The sequence below is a fragment of the Bombus pyrosoma genome, linkage group LG3, assembly GCF_014825855.1.
Source record: "Bombus pyrosoma isolate SC7728 linkage group LG3, ASM1482585v1, whole genome shotgun sequence".
Classification (NCBI taxonomy): Eukaryota; Metazoa; Arthropoda; class Insecta; order Hymenoptera; family Apidae; genus Bombus; species Bombus pyrosoma.
This window is the reverse complement of record NC_057772.1, coordinates 3,042,557-3,064,556: the sequence shown is the minus strand read 5'-3', so window position 1 is coordinate 3,064,556 and position 22,000 is coordinate 3,042,557. Positions and strand designations below refer to the sequence as shown.

At 43.1% G+C, this 22,000-nt stretch overlaps 1 protein-coding gene across 1 annotated transcript in view; it reads left to right on the top strand.

The window, feature by feature from the left end:
* LOC122577918 (probable G-protein coupled receptor Mth-like 1) overlaps positions 1-22,000 on the top strand; it is a 154,168-nt gene that overhangs the window by 112,825 nt on the left and 19,343 nt on the right. Inside the window, exon 5 of the mRNA XM_043749621.1 lies at positions 6,347-6,531. Coding sequence (XP_043605556.1) covers positions 6,347-6,531 — 185 coding nt within the window. The remainder of the gene's footprint in view (positions 1-6,346; positions 6,532-22,000) is intronic.

The window sequence follows — 22,000 nt, the reverse complement described above, 5'->3', positions numbered from 1 at the left end:
ATAGACCAACTTATCAAGACACGAGAAGCTCAAGCGCGAAAATTTTCTTCGTGCGGTATTTCTGGTCTGAATAAAATTCACAATCAATCTAACGCATATATATATATCGTGATCGTTGTACCCGATTTTATCGATGGAACTTGTTCGCCCTAACATCATATGCTATAATTCATTACTAACACGCGTGCAATCGCGTTGCAGGCTAATTAGCGACAATAAGAACATATATTCGTGATAATTAATCGTTGCTTCAGCATGAAATCGGTGACGACGATAAATCAAGGGACACGAGCAAATGGCCATGGTTATAGGGATCGACAGGTCTGGTCGATGCTGGAGGATCGATCGTTCTGGGATAAACGGGCAAATACAACCGTCTCGGATAGATAAATTGACAGGGTAGCAGCGGGAACTGCCGCAGTTCGGAAGTGAGAAATTCTCGCGGGTCGATGACACCAACTTCTCTCGCACTTAACCGCGTCTCCCGAAACTTTTCAATAAAGCGGGTCTCGGCTTTCCATACGTTCCGCCGGGGGACGAACTTTTGGGGCACTATCGTTCCTACGCAACATTTGCCGGATTCCCCGTGTGACACCCCTCCGAATGTCGCGGATTATCATTCTTGATCTTCTTTCCGAGAACTTTCCCCTTCTGGCTGTTCCGCGTGCGGTTTCGTTGAAAATCATCCGGGAATAAAATTGGTTTATCCACCAGGGATGCAGTTTCGTGGACAAACCAATTTCATCCCCGTTTATCCGGCTTGAAGCGAGGCAATTATTATCGTACCACGACGATATATACTGTCTTCTGTTGCTAAAAAATCATGATTCGAAACTGAGGAATAAACGATTTCTCGATACTTCTGGCTGTTTCGTTGATTATAAAGACCATTCGAGATCACTCGTATATAATTAAAAGCTCATCCGAGATCGTTTGATATCGATCCACAGAACATACAAATGTGATATCACGTCCGTTTGAAGAAAAACAGTGTAATAAATATTTTCGAGCTCGCGTGCGTGCAAGGTGCATAAAAATTGCCAAGATATCTCTCCCTTAACCATAAGAAGCAGCGCGGTATGACGTAAAGTAGTCGTCTAACTTTTTCTACAGAAACTGTGACTTTTTCCCGCGTTTACGCGTACCGCGGGCAAGATAAATAATATCTTGCTCGTACATCGTGACTCGGCGTAACGACCTCGCTTCTTCCCGTTCCGTATTCTCCGCGAACCATGGCGTGATACCGTCTGCCAAGCGGGCCTTTACCTCTAACTGCCACTACCGCTAATTGCCGTCCGTATAATTACCATATCGGACAGATAAATATAGGGCCAGCACGTTCCTGGCCTCGGAGACAGTCGGCGACGTTTAGGTCGACCGCGTATAAAGCCGACGGCGTGCGCTCCGCAGATACACAAGAACTCGCGACAACCGGCAGACAAAACCAGCAAGAAACCGAGACGTTGGTTTGTAATTCTACGAAATTCTTTTATTTCCTGACTTTTATTCCGCGGAGATAAAGCTGTCGTTCGTTGGTGAATGGACAAGCAAGTGGGTTTCGACGAGAGATTTGAATGGCGCAAAGTGGCGTGACGACTGTCGCTTCGAATACAGAAAACATTTTTGTCTCCCTATTCGTGCGAATATTGGACTTTCTACCGTATTTGTATTCGCTGTACGCGTTCGTCGTCTGATGATCTCTCTTTCTCGGATACTTTTAATAACTTCAAGCCGTCGACGGTTTAACTACAGCCACAAGGCAAGGCGATTCGTGTACAAAGGCTTAATGGGTCCGCGGCCCTTTACGACCGGCCTTCCCCTTTTTTTCCGTTCGCAAATACCGAACGATAAATAGTCACAGTGACAGGATACAATTAAAAGAAGCTATTCCGACGGGTCCTTTGTCAGGATTAAGCCGATTCGCTCCACCATTCTCCTTCTCCGTGTCTCGTGTGCTCGCGCTGCGATAATAGAATACGTATATTTCATCGAGAGCAACGCAAGGAGAGAAAAGGAAGAAAGAAGCCGTTCGTCCGGTTCGAATGGGAACCCTTCTCCGGCGAATCCATTATTACAAAAATAACCTTTATCTCTTCCGTGCTCCGACAATGGGTTATACTTTCGAGAGCAGGAAGAAGAGCTGCGCAATAATCCTCTTTGTCACAGAAGATGTCGTCGTTCGCAAATTGCCTGCATCGTGTATGAAGACACCGATGTGTAACCTATACTTTTCAACCCCATCCATACCCGGAAACACAGCGACGACCGTAAAAATATTTATCATGCGCGTTTTAGGGGTACAATTGAAGGAAAGAGAGAAAAAGAAACGATGCTATATATGTGTATCCCTACGAGCAGGCTAACAGCTCCCTAATTTTCTCGACAGCAATATTTAATGCGTTTTCCCTCGGCGTCCCTGGCAGCAGTTCGCTCCATTTCGTTCCATTTTCAGCGGGACACGACCGCCGGCCAGGGGTGGAAAATTATCGTGGCGCCGCACAGACATCGAAGCGAGACGCGAAAACCCACCCTCTTCTTCCTATGCGGGAAACTTTCTCTTCCGACCGGACGAGAGGCAACTAATCGCGCGCAACGACCGCGGTGACGGCTAATTAGCGTTCTCGGAAATGAGCCGTGCCACCAGGAATTAATATCTCCAGTTTTCTCTCACCTCTTCGTCGTCCTTTCGCGACGAAACATCGAATCGCGTGGCGCCACTCTTCCTACTCTTATTTCACAAGGTGCAACACGACGCCCGTGTTACTATAGTATAATCGAGTCGACGATTAAGGAAATAATCGTAAAAGTAATTAGCAAAATAATACGATCGCATCTCGCTGCATGGTGTACACGACCGCGAGCGAAACTTACGACAATCGACCGGTAGTCTGTAGTCTACGTTACATTAACGAGCTCGTGTAATTAAGTCCGTAGCTCCGTATATCCGGTGGAGAAAGCCAATCGAGAATCGAGAGGTAAAATAACGCATAATCGAATGGACGCGTTTCAAGCAACGCAGTCCGACTGGCACCACCGGTGCGTCTCGCTTGCCCCAGCTCGTTTTATTTGAATTTTCACTTTTTGACAATAGAGCCACGTCGTTACGCCCGACATTTGCCATATCCGCAGTAACGTCGGTTCAGATAGGGTGCGATTTACGAGTAACAACCCCTGGCGCTAAAGCGCCGTGTTGGGCCAACCCCTTCCAATACACTGTACAGGGGGTTTGTTGTTATAGCGACGTTAAACTAGCCAGACAATGACGGAGTCTCGTCGTTTCCATAGTCATTGCTCGTGATATCGGGGTCGCGCGTCCGAATTTAATTATTTTCAAGTCTCGTTAATAAGCCCTCGCGCCGATAAATTTGCGAGTGACCCTGTTATTCCGTGGTTCCGCTAATAATTGGGCTTCCCTTCGTTGTAGATGTGTCCCCGTTTCTAGGTTTAACGCAAGCACAAACACGTATTTTCTATGTTATTTTTGACGTGGTGGATTTAACAAAAATACGTCTCCTGTTTTTAAATTTACCTTGCAGTTTACCATCATTTATATCATCTTCCGACGCGAATCATCTTCTTACGTGTTAGATCATTTGTTTCTTGGGAATTGAAAGTACATTCTTATGTAATGAAATTAAGAAATTAGATCGTTCTAATTATATCACATCTTTGCTTTAACTATATTTTTATCATTAATGAGAAATAGAGAGATCGGCTTAACTTCCGAGAGGCTCATTTACCGCTCGTATATCTTGTTTATATAAAATTTACCACTTCCGTCCTGTTTCAGCTTTTTCATTAGACTCGACATGATTTCCGTTATGTTTCATAACTCTTCGGAACGCGAAGATCGACTCTTCGCTCGAATCCACAAAAAGCCAAAGCAGAAACACGTTTACCGTTCGTTATTTCCGTGGGAAGAGATTAACCGACGCCTAATAGGAGAAGGCAGGTCATTGAACAAGCGATCGTTAGAAATTGAAAATCTTAATGGACCAGTTAATCGTTTCACGGTCGAGTCATTTTCTCTTCTAGGAGTCGCGTGTCGTCATTCGTCACAGTTAATTACATCGTCGTTCTCGCGATGAATTCGTTGACTATATCCGAACGAGAAGAACGGAAGACACAGCCAGACGTGCACGGTAGTCATTCTCGGACCACGACGTCCTACGCTACCAGCCGACATCCTTTTTATTGCGCGTCTCATCATTCTGTCGACTTTCATTTTTCCCTGGAATTTTGCCAGCCGTGCTCTCCGCTCCTTATTGCATTTCATTTCGTAGACTTTTCGACTGGCTCCGCGGTGGCTGCAAAATTTCTAGCCTGTGCAAACTCTTGACCCAACATCGGTTCGTATTATAGGTGGAAACGATATAGCAAAGTGGTAAAGTAAAACGTTGAGTAGGGGCAGCAATTGATCTAGTTGCAGCTACCCCACAGGCATTTGCGTTAATTTTTTGATTCGAATTTCTATCATCGTTGGTCGAGTCATAATGTTAAGTTGCCCGAAGAGTGTCTTTCTTTCACAAACGTGCTTTTTACAACAGTGCACCTTCGTTCAAACGTGAAACCAAGTCTGCGAAATGACGCGGTGTTTATCTCAACAGAACAAAATGGACCGTGCGTAATTCGACAAAATAATATAAAATAAAAAACGTTGTGCGTCTATTATTTCCTTATAAAACGAAAGAAACTTTTCGGACAACCTAATACTTATAGCCATCAGTATGTGCGTCGCTAAAACTACGATACCCTCGATATGTAGCTAAATATGTTATTCATAGTTAATTAGAATCTAATGATATGTCGAAAATAAATCGGTATGTGTATATGTGATCATGTTTCTGTCTCAACGCAAGCAGATATCAATATCATCAAAAATATTTGCGTGGCTTCGGTAATTGAGAAAACAGAATATCTGAATCATTTCGACTGGTTTAGCAATCGTAGTGATGTAGCGTTGCGTATATGACGCAGTACTCAAATTATTTATTTCGCTTCCTAAAACCTGCAAGCTCTAGCCACTGACCGATTTTACCTCGCTATATCGCTTCTAAATCGCGTATAAAAGTGCAGCTTGTAATTGTTAACTGCTTAGGAGGCAGTTTAACGAACGAAACAGCGTAACGGCGATCTATCGAAGTTGGATGTACTGGAGAAACACAGAGAGGTCTGTGTAGGTTGCATAATAACATTCAGGAACGTACACACACAATCACCGCTCGGAGATGCTAATGGTCGGGAAACTTTGCTAGCAAACTCGGGACGAAACTAGCGCGAAACTAGCGCGATTTGCTCTGCAAGCCCTTTCGAAAAAAGTCTCGGTGTCTGCATTCGATAGCCAGGAATGCGGACTATGCATTAATTGCATCTAAGGTAATTGTTTCGGCCATCACCCCATGGACGAGTGGGCCGGTAGTTTTTCACCCTTCTGCTCCGTCGATTGCTGCGTTTACCTCTCTAGAGGCTTGTTTGCGCTCGTTGAAACGTATGTAGATTACCTTTCTCGAGGCCCTTTGTCGAACGAGTGCCCGTTCCGACGATAAATCTATTTCGATGACAGTTTTTCTGCTGAAGGATAGAGTGCAATACACTTCGAGATCTGAACGTGTATTTCGTTCTATCGGTGTTACGAAATTGCATTCGAACTGCAATTGTCTTTTTTTTTTTCATGTGTTGGAGATCGAAGATATCTGCGACCTGTAGTTCTAGTCATGGAAGTACTATATAGCGAGGTCGTAAATTAAAATGCTATGTCCGATAACCATTGTTTTAGGAATATAGAAGCTTTTAGAATGCGCTGTAAAAGTTATTTCCATTTAAATAAAGCATCATACAGTATTATAGTATGTAACAAAATATTTTTTACGGTTAATCATCGTGAAACAAAGTGCAATAACTTTGCAGCGAACTTTCGTAGCATCCTATTTTAATAAAAATTACCTTTCTATAGAATGTACGAAGATCTTCACGAATGACTATATCGATATTAATTCCTGGCTAATTTTTATAATCTCGCTATATTTTCTCCACAAGTTCATCTTCCGTACGAAACGAGCAGACAAAGATTTAAAACAAAGAAGCGATCATCATGCCCGCGTCCATTTTTCACTACTGATTACGCAAAACGCGAGACCATCCGTCTCCCGAAATAGCGTTCCGTGAAACTTTAACTTCCGCCGATTCTAATGGAACTCCTCTCTTCTTTTCTCCTTCCACGCGAAACTCTAGCGCGGGATTGCCGGAGTGTTTTATTGTTCGCGTTCCGTTTAAGTGCACAGGACGATCTCGTGTTTCGTGGCTTGTGCTCGCCCCCACTGACCATTCTTTTTTCTTCTTCTTGCAGAGACCTGAGACCAGCGAGCTTGGAGAAAGGCCAAGAGACCCTCCGACTACGCGTATACGCCTGCTACGCTTGGGGTGGCCCCCTTCTAGTCGCCGGTTTGGCCGCCCTTCTCGATCATCTTCCGCCTCAACCTCAATACACGTTCCTCAGGCCCCGTTTCGGCGACAAACAGTGCTGGTTCTACGGTAAGTTCCCATTCGCTTTCATTGCTATGAAAAAAGGAACTCCTCGAGAGATCCTTGAAATATCTCTCAGTTAGAGAAAGTTTGTCCTCGTCAAAGCAGTGGTTGAAACTTTGACTTTAATGAAAGCTCTGGTAGGATTTCTCCCTTTCTAACTGTTCAAAAAGGACACAACCGGATGAACAGAATGATCTAAAAGCGTGGAAGTTAATGTCGGACATGCGGCTAATAAACAAAAAACACTTGCGAATGTTATTCCTATCGTTATTCGTATAATTTATGTATCTTTGTTTTCTTATACGCGAAATCAACGTAGCGATATTTTAAAGAAACGTCTGCCTGGAGAATGGAAAATAAACCGAATGCAATCTTTTATAAACCGAAGAATCTAAGAAAAGATTAACTGGAAGAAAACAGAAAGCGTTGACGGAACGATGCATTCTGCTTCGTATTATTCGAAAAGTCAAAATAGCAATTCAACGTATGCTCCGAGTATATCGAAATATACTATATCATAATATATAATTTTTGCAAAGTATTACGTTGTACCTTTCGCCTAAGTCGTTCGCACTGTTGGCAATTTTTTAATCCATGAAATATATCTTATTTCAATCGTTCTAAGAAATTTAATAACGCGTGGTATAATAATATAACGATATTGCTTACCGAACGATACGGATTCGTAGTCGACGTTATAATTAACGGCGTAATAACTCGGAACGTCGTGTGGTCGAAGGAATTTCGCGAGGAAACGAGATCACCTCGAATAACATTTCTGTGGAGCCAATGAGACGAGGTTTCCTCGCGATGATAATTAATCCGGTGCTGTACGAACGCCGCAAATTAATTCGATCGCGTCACACACGACTTATCAGTGAATTAATTTCCGTCGATGCCACGAGCGTGGCCCTCGTTGGATGATTCCTCTGTCTCTCTCGTGTTCTGTTGTTCTCGAACGACAGTCGGTGCCGGACTTGCTGACATTAGTAACGGATCAGTAGCACAGACGGTAATGGAGCCTATTATCGAAAGTAATACAGGCTGGGAGGAGAACGGTTAACACGTAATTCCCTGTGATCCGATTATTCCGCTAATTAATAGGACTGGTCAGTCGTGTTCCGGGGCGCTGATTAAATCGGTTTCGTTAATCGATGGATCGATCGGCCGGCCGCGTATTAATTGCTAATCAAGCAACGTTTGCGGCGTTCCTTCGGTCGCTGCTCGTGAAAAAGTCGATTCATCCCGGAATCTGTCGTCGATGGAATTTCGAATTAATCGATAGATGAAAATTTAGCGAATTTAATGAATTTTAATTGTACACTCTCGTTCGTGAATTACAGGGACACTTGGTAATGTTAAACGCAGGCTTTCGTTAAACACGATTTTAACAAAAATCTTCCAGATATATATAAAGTATAAATAATATGTTATAGGTATAATTTAGCTATTTTTTTATAATACAGCGGTTAACCGACTAACTCGGGACTAAATTATATCTATGTACTTTCCTGCTTCCGAACCTACGTTTAAATCCGGAAGATTCGCGGGCAATAAATTCCTGGTCTCAGGAACGAAGGAAAAATCGAAGGAAACACACGGTGGTTAATAGGTGAGTATTCAGCTAAGTGGATTAGCAGAATATCTCGTTAGGTCGTGTACCCACGATTTTCCATTTCTCTCGCGCCAACGATTCCTGTTACGTATGCACAAGCATCGTAATCAGTTGAGATAAGAAACAATGGCACGCGCGCTATCAGGATTCCTTGCGTGGCAGGCACAGGAATACTTCGCTAAGAGGATTACATAGCTCCCGAAAGATTGTATTTAAGTATGACGTAGGGTAGCTGAATAAGAAGATCGATACCCCAAAGTACGTTTAATACCTCGAATCCCTAATAATAACCCCGGTGCAACCCCTGCGGCGCGGCACGGCACGGCGTGGCAACTGAACCACCAGCTGATTCCTAGGTACGCATGTACCCGCGGAATAGAGATTATAAGGAGGTGAACCACGCGACGATGTGTCATGTCTTTATTCATAGCACGGATTTACCACCGTTGCACGTTATTTAACGAGCATCCCCTGTAATCCACATTTGCCGCAACCGATAATCCAAAGAGCATACTCTATCTTTCTACGTCTCTTAGGATGGTACATATGAAATATCGTTTCTCTAAAGTTTCAATGTATTTGGGGTTTGGATAATACCGCTCATTAAGTTTCGTTATATCTGCAAACTGACCGACTCCACTTTCCGCAAATTTCTCAATTTCATTGCGTAAATACCCATATAACATCCCTATAATACGTTATATAAATTAATAACAGATCTTCAAAAGAATAAATGACACTCCCATAAATTCATTCGTCGCAAGGAGATGACATAAACGTTGGTAATGACGTCTTAACTTATATCTAATTAAAAGATTTATTCGAAGAAACATTTCGTATACATCAACCTAACGTCTCTCTCTCTCTCTCTCTCTCTCTCTCTCTCTCTCTCTCTACATCTCTGTATGTATGTACCCTCCCCCCCTCTCGTACAAGCCGCTGGAAACTCTCTGGCCGCGTAAACACTCGTTTCAAACAGTGCAACTACGTTGCGTATTAATTTCCCGCGGCCGCGATATTTATCGACGCCGACCGGAGGAGAACACCCCCGGTGATTAATATTTAGCTTTTATATCCTTTGACAAATATAAACGTCGCTATACGCAGACCGGTTGTGTATTTTCGTTTCGGTTTCCGGGTGGCTCGCGCGACTGGTTTTCACCCTGTGCTTCCCTCCCCGTTCTCTCGTTTTCGACTAGCTTACTTTACATTTCTATCGATCGTCCGCTAACGATTTCATCGCTCGGTAGCCGTATAACTTTTGAACTTGGAACGAAGAGAAAGGAATTTTAATTACACTGAACCTTGATTCGTTTCGACAAAGTGCATCGTGAAATGAGATTCTTGGGACCACCACACTATAATACGAAGGACCAAGGGTCATGCTGTTCATCAGTCCATTGCTATTTTCCATAAAACAGTCGTATTTGTCCGGACTCGATGATCTCTATCTATTTACTTTCTTTTTAGTTGATCATCGTTAGTCTCGGAATTAAACTTGATTGATCGTCAGTGGAAGAAATTGAAACTCGCGAAACCAAGTATCGAAGATGATAGTGAACTTTTTTTCGAATAAGTACAAAACACGTTCGCCTGGCGTTCAAGTACCAGCAAGATGATATTAGATTTACCGTCAGGAGCTCATTGGAGCACCAATATTCAGGACTTCGACATTGTGTAACGCTGCGGGAACCACAGAGCCATTGAGAAACACAATCAGTCATCAAGCAACGCCCATTCAAGACGCCCTCAGGTCGGAACGCTTGATGCTATTTGTAAATATACGGAGCTTGTTGAGCCACTCTAGAGTTAAACATCGTCACGAGTGAGTCTCTTCTCGAACAATCTGCCGCAACATTAATTGCATCGCGAGCGGAAGATGCCTCCCGTTTACGTGTCTCTGCCGCAATAACTCTGCTGTCTTCTCCATCAGCCATGGAGTACCACCTGAAATATCCGCGCAAAATCCAAATCCAAGTATCGAGAGTGCTTATTAGGTGGATGGAGGATGAGCAAGTTCCATTACATATATATGTACGAGCCTCTCATCGGAAGTGAAATTGATCAACTCCACTTTTCCTAAGTTTCTCGATTTTACTATCCAAGTACATGATTAATGTTCAAATCCTCGAAACTTCGACTTCTCGAAACGATGAGTCTATTTCGCTAAGTCTATGATTAATGGTCGCAGTGGATATATTTTCCGATGAACGAACATTATGCTACTTATGTGCGCGCTATGTAACACAGAAGAAAGATTCGTTCGTCTGTATCGAACCACCAAGAAAAACGATCGAATGCAGGTTCTCGTCGAGATGTTTGCTCTCTCACATCGCACAGAGAGAGCACAATGGCGCGTCTTCGTGTCACGTAATCGCATTGGGACGAACATCAGGGAAGGGGAGCGAAAGAGTAAAAGGAAGGCGCTTCTCAAACGTGTCAATTCACCAGCCAGGAAGCGTTTCCTCTCTTTTTCGCGCAAATAAAGCTAAACTGGACAAAGGAGGGCGTATAGCCTGGAAGCGCGTAGGAAATAGAGTCGTAGCCGTGCGCTGCTAAATCAGGATAATGGTGCCCCATGGGAAGCTGCATCGTACTATCGCGAGTTGTTACGTTCTGACACAATGCTTTTGCACTGGTGGGACTGGATGAGGGGTTCAGAGGGACAAGCAGAGGTTGTTCTGCAACGGACGTTACCCTGCGTTCCATCGTGTTTCAACCCTTCCCTCTATCTCTCTCGACCCAGTGGCTGCTGTATCCATCCACTTTGCGGTCCTCCTCGTAGACCTTTGTTTCTCTCGTTTCGCTTTTTCTGCGGCTTCTTGCGGTCTACCCATGGAATCGAATTCAATGTTTTTACGCGATCGATCGATCGGTATCTAAATCTTTGCCGCGTCGTTCGTGGTTTATGGTTAATACAGAATGGTTACATTTGCGGTAACAGTGGCTACGCTCGAGCATTCTTTTTGTATTTGTAAATAGCTTGGATTTAATATACATTATATCTCTCCTGGTATATAGCAAGGTTGTAAATTAAACGACAGTGAAACGATATCGAATAATATCTTGGGCTTCGGTGCTTTATATCGCACGACTCTGTGCAATTAAAGAAAATGCGACTTGTGACTAATTGTGTCAATATTTTATATTCTACATATTCTATAATATTCTGCAAAAAGAACAAAAAACATTGCAAGATTTTCTATTAGAAATTTCCTCGTACGGCTCTCGTTAAGGTTTCCGACTATCGCCTTCTTATATTCCTACCAAACGTCCTGACATCCAAAAAGTGATGATTTCACCCATGATTGATTTTACAGCTTCTCCATATCGTACTCCGAACTACAAGAACGATAGCAATATTTCAGAAATGAATAGCACCTTACTCACCAGAGATATTCTAATAGACCGGCGCGTAAACGTTCTAACTTGACAGTAGCGAATCTTAAAAGTTTCCCCTTTCACTTTCCCCCATGCTCCTTCCCGTTTGATCGCCCGGCGCTTCTTCCTCTCGCCTTCCACCCTCGCATTCTTTCCGCTCTCGTCTTACACCCTTCGCGTCTCAGCTTTCTCCCGAACACTTTCTGTTTCACGTCTCCCTCCATTTACTCTATTTCTACGATGCCCTCGTACTTCATCCCCCACCCTGTGTGTCACTTGGGTACAGCCCATAACAACGTGGGCCGAGACGATGGGGACGAGAGATAAACCTGGCGCCAGCCAGTCCAACCCCTTCGAACGCGCGGAACTGTTGGAACTTCTACGACCCCTTTTCAACCCCCTTCCTGTGTACCCCAGGCGCGTAGATCAACGACAGGTTATACCGGTGAACGTCAGTGAATGATCGATTATACGCGTTTGTTCGTACGTCGTTCGCATAAACAGACTAACTTCCTCCAGAGGAAGGACGCGTGTCCCTATCAGCCGCGACTTAAATTCCTAATTAATCGAGAGATCGAGCAGCACTTTACGTCGTCCGTCCTTGCTTTCTAACTTTCTAGACAAAAGAGAGAATGTAAAGCTGCAGAGACGCGTGCTGATCGGAAAACGTATTTGCGATCAGCGCTCGCGCGATTTTCCTAAACTTTATGATTTGATGGTAACTTTGATGATTTATGGTAAGATTTGTTTGTCACATAATCGTGATAGTCGAGTCTCGTAACTACGAATTTTTACGAACTAACGGGAAATTTAAAGGCACAAGAATTCACAGAATTTTGCGTATAATCTGCAAAACTATAAAATACGCGAAGTAGAGTACTCGTTATATTTTCAGCAGATAATGTAATTCTGCATTTATAAAAATATACACTTGCATAAAAGTTCACGGTATATTCATAACGATGCTGTGGCAGAATGATTCGTACGATACATTCATAAAATGTGTCGAACGTTTGACGTATTCGTCGAAACTCCAGTTCATTCGAATACGCGTCCATTGTAACCATAATCCAACACGTGAAACAAGCAAGAAACCGATGAACGGTGGAAGTGTCCCTAAGGGACGTAGAGAAAAGGCTTCCCATGAGAAGAGACGGTCGTGCAAAGAGGCTGAATAAACGGGAACGTAAGAAAACTCATTTACCAGCACATCGAACAGAGGTGGTTCAAAAGCCAGACTGGTATTCGAGCCTCCCCTTCACAAGGCCTGGTGCACTGGCATTCTGGCGTTCCGGTGTTCTGGCGCGCCCCATAACAACGTAGGCCGAAACGATGGGGTAGAGAGATAAATCTGGTGCCAGCCAGTCCCAACCCCAGCGTGCGAAACCAGCAGAACTCTCTGTTTCCCCTCTCTCTAAGCCTATACTAACTACCGTCCGCGGCCCACTAAACTGCACGCCTAAACGCACACGACCAAGTATTTAAGTAGCTTCGAGGCGACCCTCCTTCGCGTTGATACGCATTATTACTGCACCTGCATACTGTTGATTCCTCGCCTGCTCGCCTCTTAGCTGCTTTTATCGGGGAACAAAAAATGTTCTACTTCGTCGTTGCGTTATATCGTTGCTGTTCTATTAGCTGCTTTGAAATCGCAACTTTTGCACATACTCGTAAGCAGAGAATTGCATCGTATAGTGGAAGTTCTGTATGGAAAATAGGGGTAACTGTGGTAGCTACCGACAGAAGACGATTGTAGGGAAAGTAGGGAGGGACCGTGTGTGGGGTTGAAAAGGCTGGAAAGTGATGTTTGTTAGTTATGGGAAATCAACGGATTTGCTTAACCCCTCGCAGGCTTCGTAGTATTTGATATTTTATCTAAATTGGCTTGTGTTCAATAAATTAATTTTTAAAAATATATTCGTAGTACAGATGAATTTTCATATTTTTAGAACCAGTAACGTATCTACCTTGTTATATACCTACTAAGATTCATTTATGACACACAAGACCATGATTCATGCGTAAAAGGAATCGAGTAGAATAGAATGTTAAATTTAGTTCGACGTAGCAATGGAATATTTCTTCACATACATAGAATAATAATGTAGGAAACTAAATAGCGAGCTTAGGGGTAATTATGAAGGAAAAAAATTCTCAGATCTTCTAGAATAAGTAAAAAATAACGTTTATCCGGAGTTTTGAGGCGAAAATTAGGCGAGTCCTTTTTAAGGAGAACTTAGCACGTTCTCAGTTCTCCAAAGCGGATAACCCTGAAAAATAATAAAAAAATAGAGTGGAAGTGCGGGCAAGGAGAGCTCGAGACACGTTTCGGTGGCAGCGGCTCGGCGGAATATTCAACTAACGTTCGCATACATTAGAATGGTAAATCTCTGGGCTATCCTCCGTATCTATGCAATCTCATGCCCCTGGAAGTTCGGCACAGGCTGGAATAGCGTACACCAAAACGATAGGATTAGAGAGATAACCTGTCCAACTCGACCGTGCGAAACCAGCGAAACGCCACCCCTATCTCTGGACCCACTAATACACTCGCCCTTACGCGTATGCGACTATCGCGTGAGAGAACACTAACGTGCACTGTCCCGACGATATTTATTATCGCTTTGTTAAAGCCGCAAACTCTTATTGAAAGATACTCTCGACTGAAGAGACTTACCATGGGATTTGTGCGTGAAAGTGGTATTGCTTGGATCAGAGTTTAATTAAGGGTACTCCCATTTGGAAGAGTCATTTTTGCACGACGTGTATGTAGGATAAAATATTGTTAGATAATTGTAAAATTGTTGATTGGTCGTGTTTGATCGCATAATTTTTTTAGATACAGTTATAGACTTCTATTAACACTATTTTATCGCACGATTAACTGAAAAAATGCGTAACAAATAGTAATTTATTGGAAATCTTTATGCTATTTGATAATCATAGATCGAGGGACATCAAATTTTTTGAGTATCTATGATCGTGTTTAGTCGTACAATTGGACTCATTAATGTTCATTAATCGGAATGTAAATTTCTGTTATTGCCATCTCTTTACAGAACGAATTTAGTCTTTGAAGAACGTCATGGATGAAATTGTATCCCCTGCGAATTTTAAATAAACTCAAGGATCTAACAAAATCGAGTCATCTGTCTCTTAAAATAGCTCTTCTTCTAGTCTGTCCTAGTGTGTAACTACAGAAATACGTGTTTTATCTTTTCACAAACCTTGCTTTAAGCTTAAGAAATTGTTGAACGATAACAAAACGTGAGCACAGGAAATCCAACGACGCAGTCACGGACAGAAGACCAAAGAAATTCCTGTTCCGTGAGACAACGTTCGCGTAAAATTGGAAGGAAAACAGGATGCGGCAAAGCTAACGAACAAAGAACGTTAAACGTCGTAAAACGAGTTGGTAGCTGGAAATAAAACGAATCGAATGGGTGTAATGCGATTAATAAGCGCGATCGATCCCGTGGACGATTAAACGAATCAACGTGGATCGTTTAGCTGGTAATAACAGCGCGAATAATGAGCGAGGAGAAAAATCCTTTGTGTGTTCGCCGCGTCGACAGAGCGGAAGAGGAGGTGGTAGTTCGATGGGAAATCCTATTCGGAAAGATTGATAACGACCCACATTCGCGATGAGCGCGTTAATAACCGAAAACCGATCGGATGCGCTTCGACGATACGAGAAAGCCCCGCGAATGATGGAATTAAAAAAGGATATCGAGGCTCGTGCGAATTATCGGATTTGCTCAGCCGATCGGTTGCTCATCGCGTGTCGAGAGCACGCCTCGTTACGCTTTTTAACTGGAATCAAGAGGTCGATCGACAGTAATCTACACGGTTTGAGCAAGAAACGCGAGCAATCTTTAGATCGATATCGGCTAATTAAAGCAAATCGTCGTTACGGTTAAATCGTTGCTTGGTAAATCGAATCTCTAAGAACTGAAATCTTTCAGTTGTCAAGATTTTATCGAGTTTTTCAAACAGGAACAGTGGAAAAGAAAAGAAAACCGCTCGAAGGAACGTTAATTTAAGGATTAATTTGTTCTCAATTTTAGAGATTCCAATTCGAATAAAGACAAATAGCAGTTGAAATCTCTGTAGCTTTAGACATTTTTTTTTTCTTTTTTTATCACAAAGGTTCGAGTTAACAAGACTCAGCTGCATGTAGTTTGTAGGAGCGTGAAACGAGTGGAGCTGCGAATTCGAAGAACGAATCGATCGAAAGGGGATACGCGATTAGAACACACCAACTACGAGGGTGACTTGGCAGAAGAAAATTAACGAATGCTAAAGAGCCGTGGCAAGTGTTTTGCTGTAAGCCCCTGGTCCGATCCCCCCGCGATCCTACTTTATTTATCACGCACTCCCGCTTTATTGGCCTCGAGCAATGAATCGGGAGTATCAGGGTAGAAAGGAATTTCCTTATTGTCTTTTTCGAGGGACGCCAGCTCGATCTGTCTTGGAAGGAAGAGCTCGGTCTTGAGAATCTATGATTGCTTTAGGAATGCCAATGAATCCTTCGATCCCAGAGGCTAATGGCTCTTCTTGCTAATGCGAAAAGTGTTTTCTAATTTATTTACTTCTTAAGCCAAGATTTGCGGGGTTTAGTCATTAATACACCGTGGATGTTTATTACACGTATCTGAGTAATGAAATAGAATCTATGCAATGATTTGTTTCACTCTGGATATTCTGAATATTTTTGCATGTTAGATGCAATGACTACGAAAAGTATATTCGTCGTAGCATTTACGTACTAAATAATCTAACAGTTTCATGTGGCCGTAAAGATTTCATATTACAGAGATAAAATATAGAAAAATAAGGGTTGTATAGAGATACTTTTCGCAGCCAGCAGTATATGCCGTAAATTTTGTTCACATTTAAACATCCCATAGGTACATAAATATTCGTAGCCGAGTGACGGAACGTGTTGGATCTTGAAAACGTGTGTTATCTTCACGGTTGTATGTACCATTTCGGTTACTTTTAAATCTTTTAAACTCCATTATCACAGTTGCTCGCCTGACTCATCAATTCCTAGACTTGGACAGAATTTCGATAAAAATCATATTTTTAATCGAGTTGATGTCGAGAGCCGCTGGAAAATTGAACGAGCGAGGCAGCCATTAAAACGTATAGAAAGAAGCAAAATATCCTAACGCGTGTAAATGAAACTGCTCAAAGTACCGGGAGGCAAAGAGTTACACAAATTCGTTTTTATTTGCGCTTGGAAAATTCGCGGAGCCATCGGTTTTTCAGGACAGGTCGACGTGGAAATTTGTTGGCAGCGGATTCGCGGGATCGTTGCTCGCCGATACGCTGATACAAGCTCGCGCAATCACTTTCGATTATCTGAAAAACCGTCGGTGATTAAAATGACGCCAACGATTTATCTGACTCTGACTCTCTGTTGGAGGAAGAAAAAAAGCAGGCGAGATGATACTGGAAGCTTTGAATGCAAATTGGGGGCGAAGAGCCGCGGTGCTCGTGCGGTACCCTCGACTAATTATATTTGACAACGATTTGTGCTCGCGAGTTTCGCGCGTTTTTCAAATTCCTCCGGCGTTGATTTACGCGCGGTCGATTCCCGTCGCCTGGCGTATACATCGTAATTGATAAAGCGAGGAAAGCTTGTTGTTACGCCGAAACTGTCGACCGTAAATCCCGTCCCCGATGATCCGGAAAAACAGCAACGATTACAATGACGCCCCGCAATAAATCCTTGTCGGCGCCTCTAAGAGCAGCGATAGCATTATCGAGCCACTCCGATGAGAGTTATCTTGTTCGACTGGAATTTTTGACGTTAATTCTGATCAAGATAGCTGCTTGCTGTCTTCGCCGCTATTTTCGTCCTCGGATAATTTTCGAGCTAATTATAGGGTCGCCATTACCGGCTAGTTTTGAGCGCTGTAGAGATATAGTGATTTATGAAAGTATTCGGACATTTATCGTCGAACATTTTTCACCAATATATTTCGAATATTTAACGGATGAAACAATTTTCCGTCTGTGACATGATTTTATTAACAAAGTTTGGAAGAGAATCGAAAATTTCTATGCTACGTATTAAAATGTATTTGTCACGGTATATCCAATCTCATTTTTCATACTCACATTTTTATCAAACATATTTCTTTCTTAACTTCGAAGCTTGTTCACGATTTTTTTTTTTTTTTCTTTTTTAATCGACGATTCCGCGATAAGAATTTTTTACCGGGCGGACACAACAATAACGATAATCGTTAAGCGTATTAAACTGTTGGTACCCCGAACACTCGACACGCGCTGAATATTCATTAACGATTTGTTTCTCGTTACGCCGCTGATCTATCATAATCCCGATTTGCATAGCGTGAAAAATCTGTTTGTCGTGTTCCCGCACGCGATCAGCCGAAAAACCAGCCCCTATTAAAAGGATAAATCAACGACAGAGCGAAAGGGAGAGGAAGAGGGAGGAGGTAGGGAGGGAGAGAGAGAAAGAGAGAGAGAAAGAGCAAAAGAGACTGTACGAGAGGGTGGAGTGAGAGCGTGGGATGATAGAAGGTGACACGCGGCGCATGCAATTGATCTCGCGAAGCGTTTTCGACGCCGAACTAATCGGGTTTGACCGCCGCGCTTCTGTAAAGTATCGAACGCGGCACGCGTCGACATAATTCACTTATGTTTGTTATGGGTTGCCATGGAGTGAGATATAACCTAGCCGAAACAGCTATTGTTGGCGACCCGCCAAAACCCAGCAAATATAGACGCCCGTTTGCTCTCTGTACCCCCTAAGATTCGTAACTCGTTCATTACTCTCCGCGATTGTTCCTTTTGTTTTCCAACCGGGCTTCCCTCTTTCCCCTCTTCGTTCTCCATTTGCCACCAGCTTTGCGACCTCGTCCGCTGCCTTCTGTTTACGGACCGCTGGCAAAAATAAACTTGGCTACCTGCTTTCCGGTAATTTAATTGGATTATCAAAGTTGTTAATAGAAACGTGTCTCTGGTTCTGGCTTTAGCCGTTTAATTGAAAAGATATTTTTTCAAGGACGCTTTAGAAGTTGCAAATTTTACGTTATACGCGAGCAATTCGATTAACTTCCCGTTTTATGGTTTCATTCCTATGTAGTTGATTGAAATTAATAATTAATTAATATGGAAAGCTTATTCGCTGAACTAAGCTGCATTTTTGCTAGAAATATTCGAATAAAATACGTCTTCGTTTCATTACAGCGCCATATTAATATGTATGTTCGTACCGAATAATTGTCAATCCGAATAATCGAAACCGATGTCGAAATTCAAAAACTACACTGTGTTGCAAGTAGGATCTACTTTTCGTCGAAGCTACGATCCATATCAGTGACGCGATTCGATGCTACGAGACAAGCAACTCCAGAATGCAGCCACCGCCTTCCCAAAAGACACGGAAACATAAACTTGGTTTCTCTAGAGCCAACAAATCCCATTTACTCAACTCGCCTTTGTCCACTCCATGCCGCCACGTCTTCAAAATGACTTGTACCCAGAACCAACCGAAGTTTGAACGCGCGGATTTCTCCTCTGCAGCAAACAAAATCCATTTAGAGTTGTGAGCAAAGATGATAACGGATATTCCTTTCCATCCTTAACGTCCAAGCCATGTAATCGCGATAGAAAAAGTTTCGCGAAGAGACCGGATCTCCCTCGATAGAAGAAGCGAAGAGAACACCATGGAAAAAGTTGTTGAATTTTGGCTGGGGTCCGCCTGGACGGACGCTGAATTTTGAGTCGAACCGATGAGCCAGTGAACTGAGATGAAAAAAGCAAAAAGGAAAAGCGAGACGAAGAAGAGAGGCCGCGAAGGAGCGGCGTAACGCGTCCGATCCGACCGCGTTCGTTTAATATTCCGGCGCGCATCCGCGCGGAGTGCCGGTCCAGACGCAAGCTGCCTCGGTTATCCGGTCGAAACTCGGCGTTCCAAAAGTTTCCTGACAGCCTCTCGTTGAGTTTCGCTACGAACCTTCCCGTCCGGTCTGCTCGCGAAATTTCGCGGCGCGCGACTTGCAACCGGATCGGACCTGATCGATGCGACGATACCAACGACTTCGTTAACTTGTATGGGATTAGGTTACATGGAGGAATAATGGGGTTGTCGGAGGGAGAGAGAAGAATTGGCAGGAGAAGCTGCTAGGGTTGAAAGAGATTGAGGAAGTAGAAGGGTGGATCTTTGGTATCGTCCCTATTATGTAGCTCTTGGATATCTTATTGTTAGTGAGACTACATGCAAGAACAAATTGTTGGAATCGGGTTGAGGAACAGACGCCGATTATACGGGGTGATTTTCTTGCTAGGGGCCTTGAAAGAAGAAGTCGGACATTGTTGTAATAATCGCTTGCGTAATGAATGTGCGATTCGTAATCCGTCTTGAAGTTGATCAGCCTGACTTCTCGGTGAAATTTTTTTAAGTCAAGGTGTACTTTGTTCTGACAATTATTGACTTATTCATGAAAGATGAGTAAGATATTTTTTAACGATCCCAGTAACAATAGGTACTTATCGTTGGTTGCATGGAGGAATAAAAACTTGCGGAATTACTTGGACGATGGTTGCTACAGTATGTGACTGTTCGAAACAAACACGAAAATATTGGAAAACAACAACGTATTGTACGTGTACAATATTCCGGCCGCACTGTGCGAAAGTTACTGAGAAATTAGGCGCGCAGGGGATGAAAAGTGTCGTTCCAGGCTAGAACTTGGGTGCGGCGAATAAATTTGTAAGGGTGTATTAACCGCGCCGGAGGAAGATGAAATTAACGTTGTAACAAGATTCTACGAACTCGAGAAGTAACTTACCATCGCTTAAATTAATATCATTGCCATTCATAACACGATATTCTTATACAGAATAAAGAACGAAAGATTCAGCCGCGTATATTTTTCATAGTATCGTACAAACTGAATCATGTACCTTAAAATTCCTAATGAAAGATCTGAATCTCTTCCTTGCTGAATTTTCAATATATTAGATCGTTGATTTAATTAGAATTTGATGTTTTCCCATCGACAACTTAACGAATCTTTTCTTCAAAAATCGTTTGTCTTTCCCATTTTCTTTAAATAACCTGCGTAGGCTACGCTTCTGGGCTATTTAAATCTCGTATCTGCGTCTCGTGATCCCTGTGAAATATGTAGTTGTAATTTCTGTATGACATTTTCAGATTTATATCAGAGTCGTCGATAATAAATATAACCACGAAAGTCGAGTCTCGTAACAATTAATGAAACTTCATATTCTTTCGTGTACCGTACACGATACATTCATAAGAAGCCTTCACAAATGTTCGAACACGTGAGTGAGCCTCCAATCTTCAATCTCCTTAAAATTCCTATGCAACAGAGGAAGACGCGATTCAGCGTGAAATACCGATCGATCCAAGAGCAAGTTTATTTATACCCGCGTGTCGTTGACAGTCACGAAATCCTCGGGATGGTCTTTCACTCCACGCCATATCCACTGGATTAACGTTTGGCAACTGGGTCAGCTGCAGCCTCGATATCAACCGGCTCTCCATCTTTTTCTCTCACTCCGTGGCGTATGCATCGCCATCCGTGAAAGTTGCGGCATAAGGATTTTATTTATGAGTTTGTTTGCGGACGAGCGCGACCCTCTCGCCGATAAGTGGCTATGGGGCCCTCGTTGGGAGCGTGCTTCTGGCAGATTGCGCTCGTGGTTATGGGGATGCACGGAGGGACAGACAGAGAGACAGAGACAGAGAGAGAGAGACAAAGAGCGGAGAGACCGCTTAGCACAGAGGGAATTGGCCCGATAACGGGTCCGAGGCTTGTATGGTTCTTTATTTACCATAAAATTCGACCGATGCTCGCCAAGCGGAATGGATTTCGCGACCGCGGCTAAAATTTTATTACCGTCGGCATGACAAACCGCCCAATTACTAACTACCGATACGTTAATAGAGCCATTTTTTTTCTGGTATAAAAAAAAGAGGAGAAAAAAGGGCGACCGCGACCCGCATACGAACTAACAAAAAAAAAAGAAGAAAAAAGCTGTATTCTTTATTCGATCAGCGACGCACTGTCCATCGGCTGACCGCAACGGACGGCGGCGGAAAGGGGATGAAACACGGGGACATTTTTGTTCGCGTTCGTCCGCGCGAGCTCGATAAAAGCGCAACGATCTCGGAATGAAAGAGCGTTTAGCGCTCGAATCGGTCGCTGTACCGTACCGAAAACGCGGTTGATGATCGGGAAAATCGAACTACGCCAGTGTTTCGTCGGAACCGCAAGTTTTTCTGTTTCATCCGTGTAACGTGACGCGTCGAAACGTTTTCCACACTTTTATCCAAGCAACGTCAAACGGACGAAGAAAAAAAGAAAAGGGGAAAGAAAGAAGAACGAAAAAAGAAGGACGAAACCTTCCACCCTAGTGGTTATGGCAACTTGCACGATTTCGATAAGGGCTGCAATTATTTATCGACCCGGT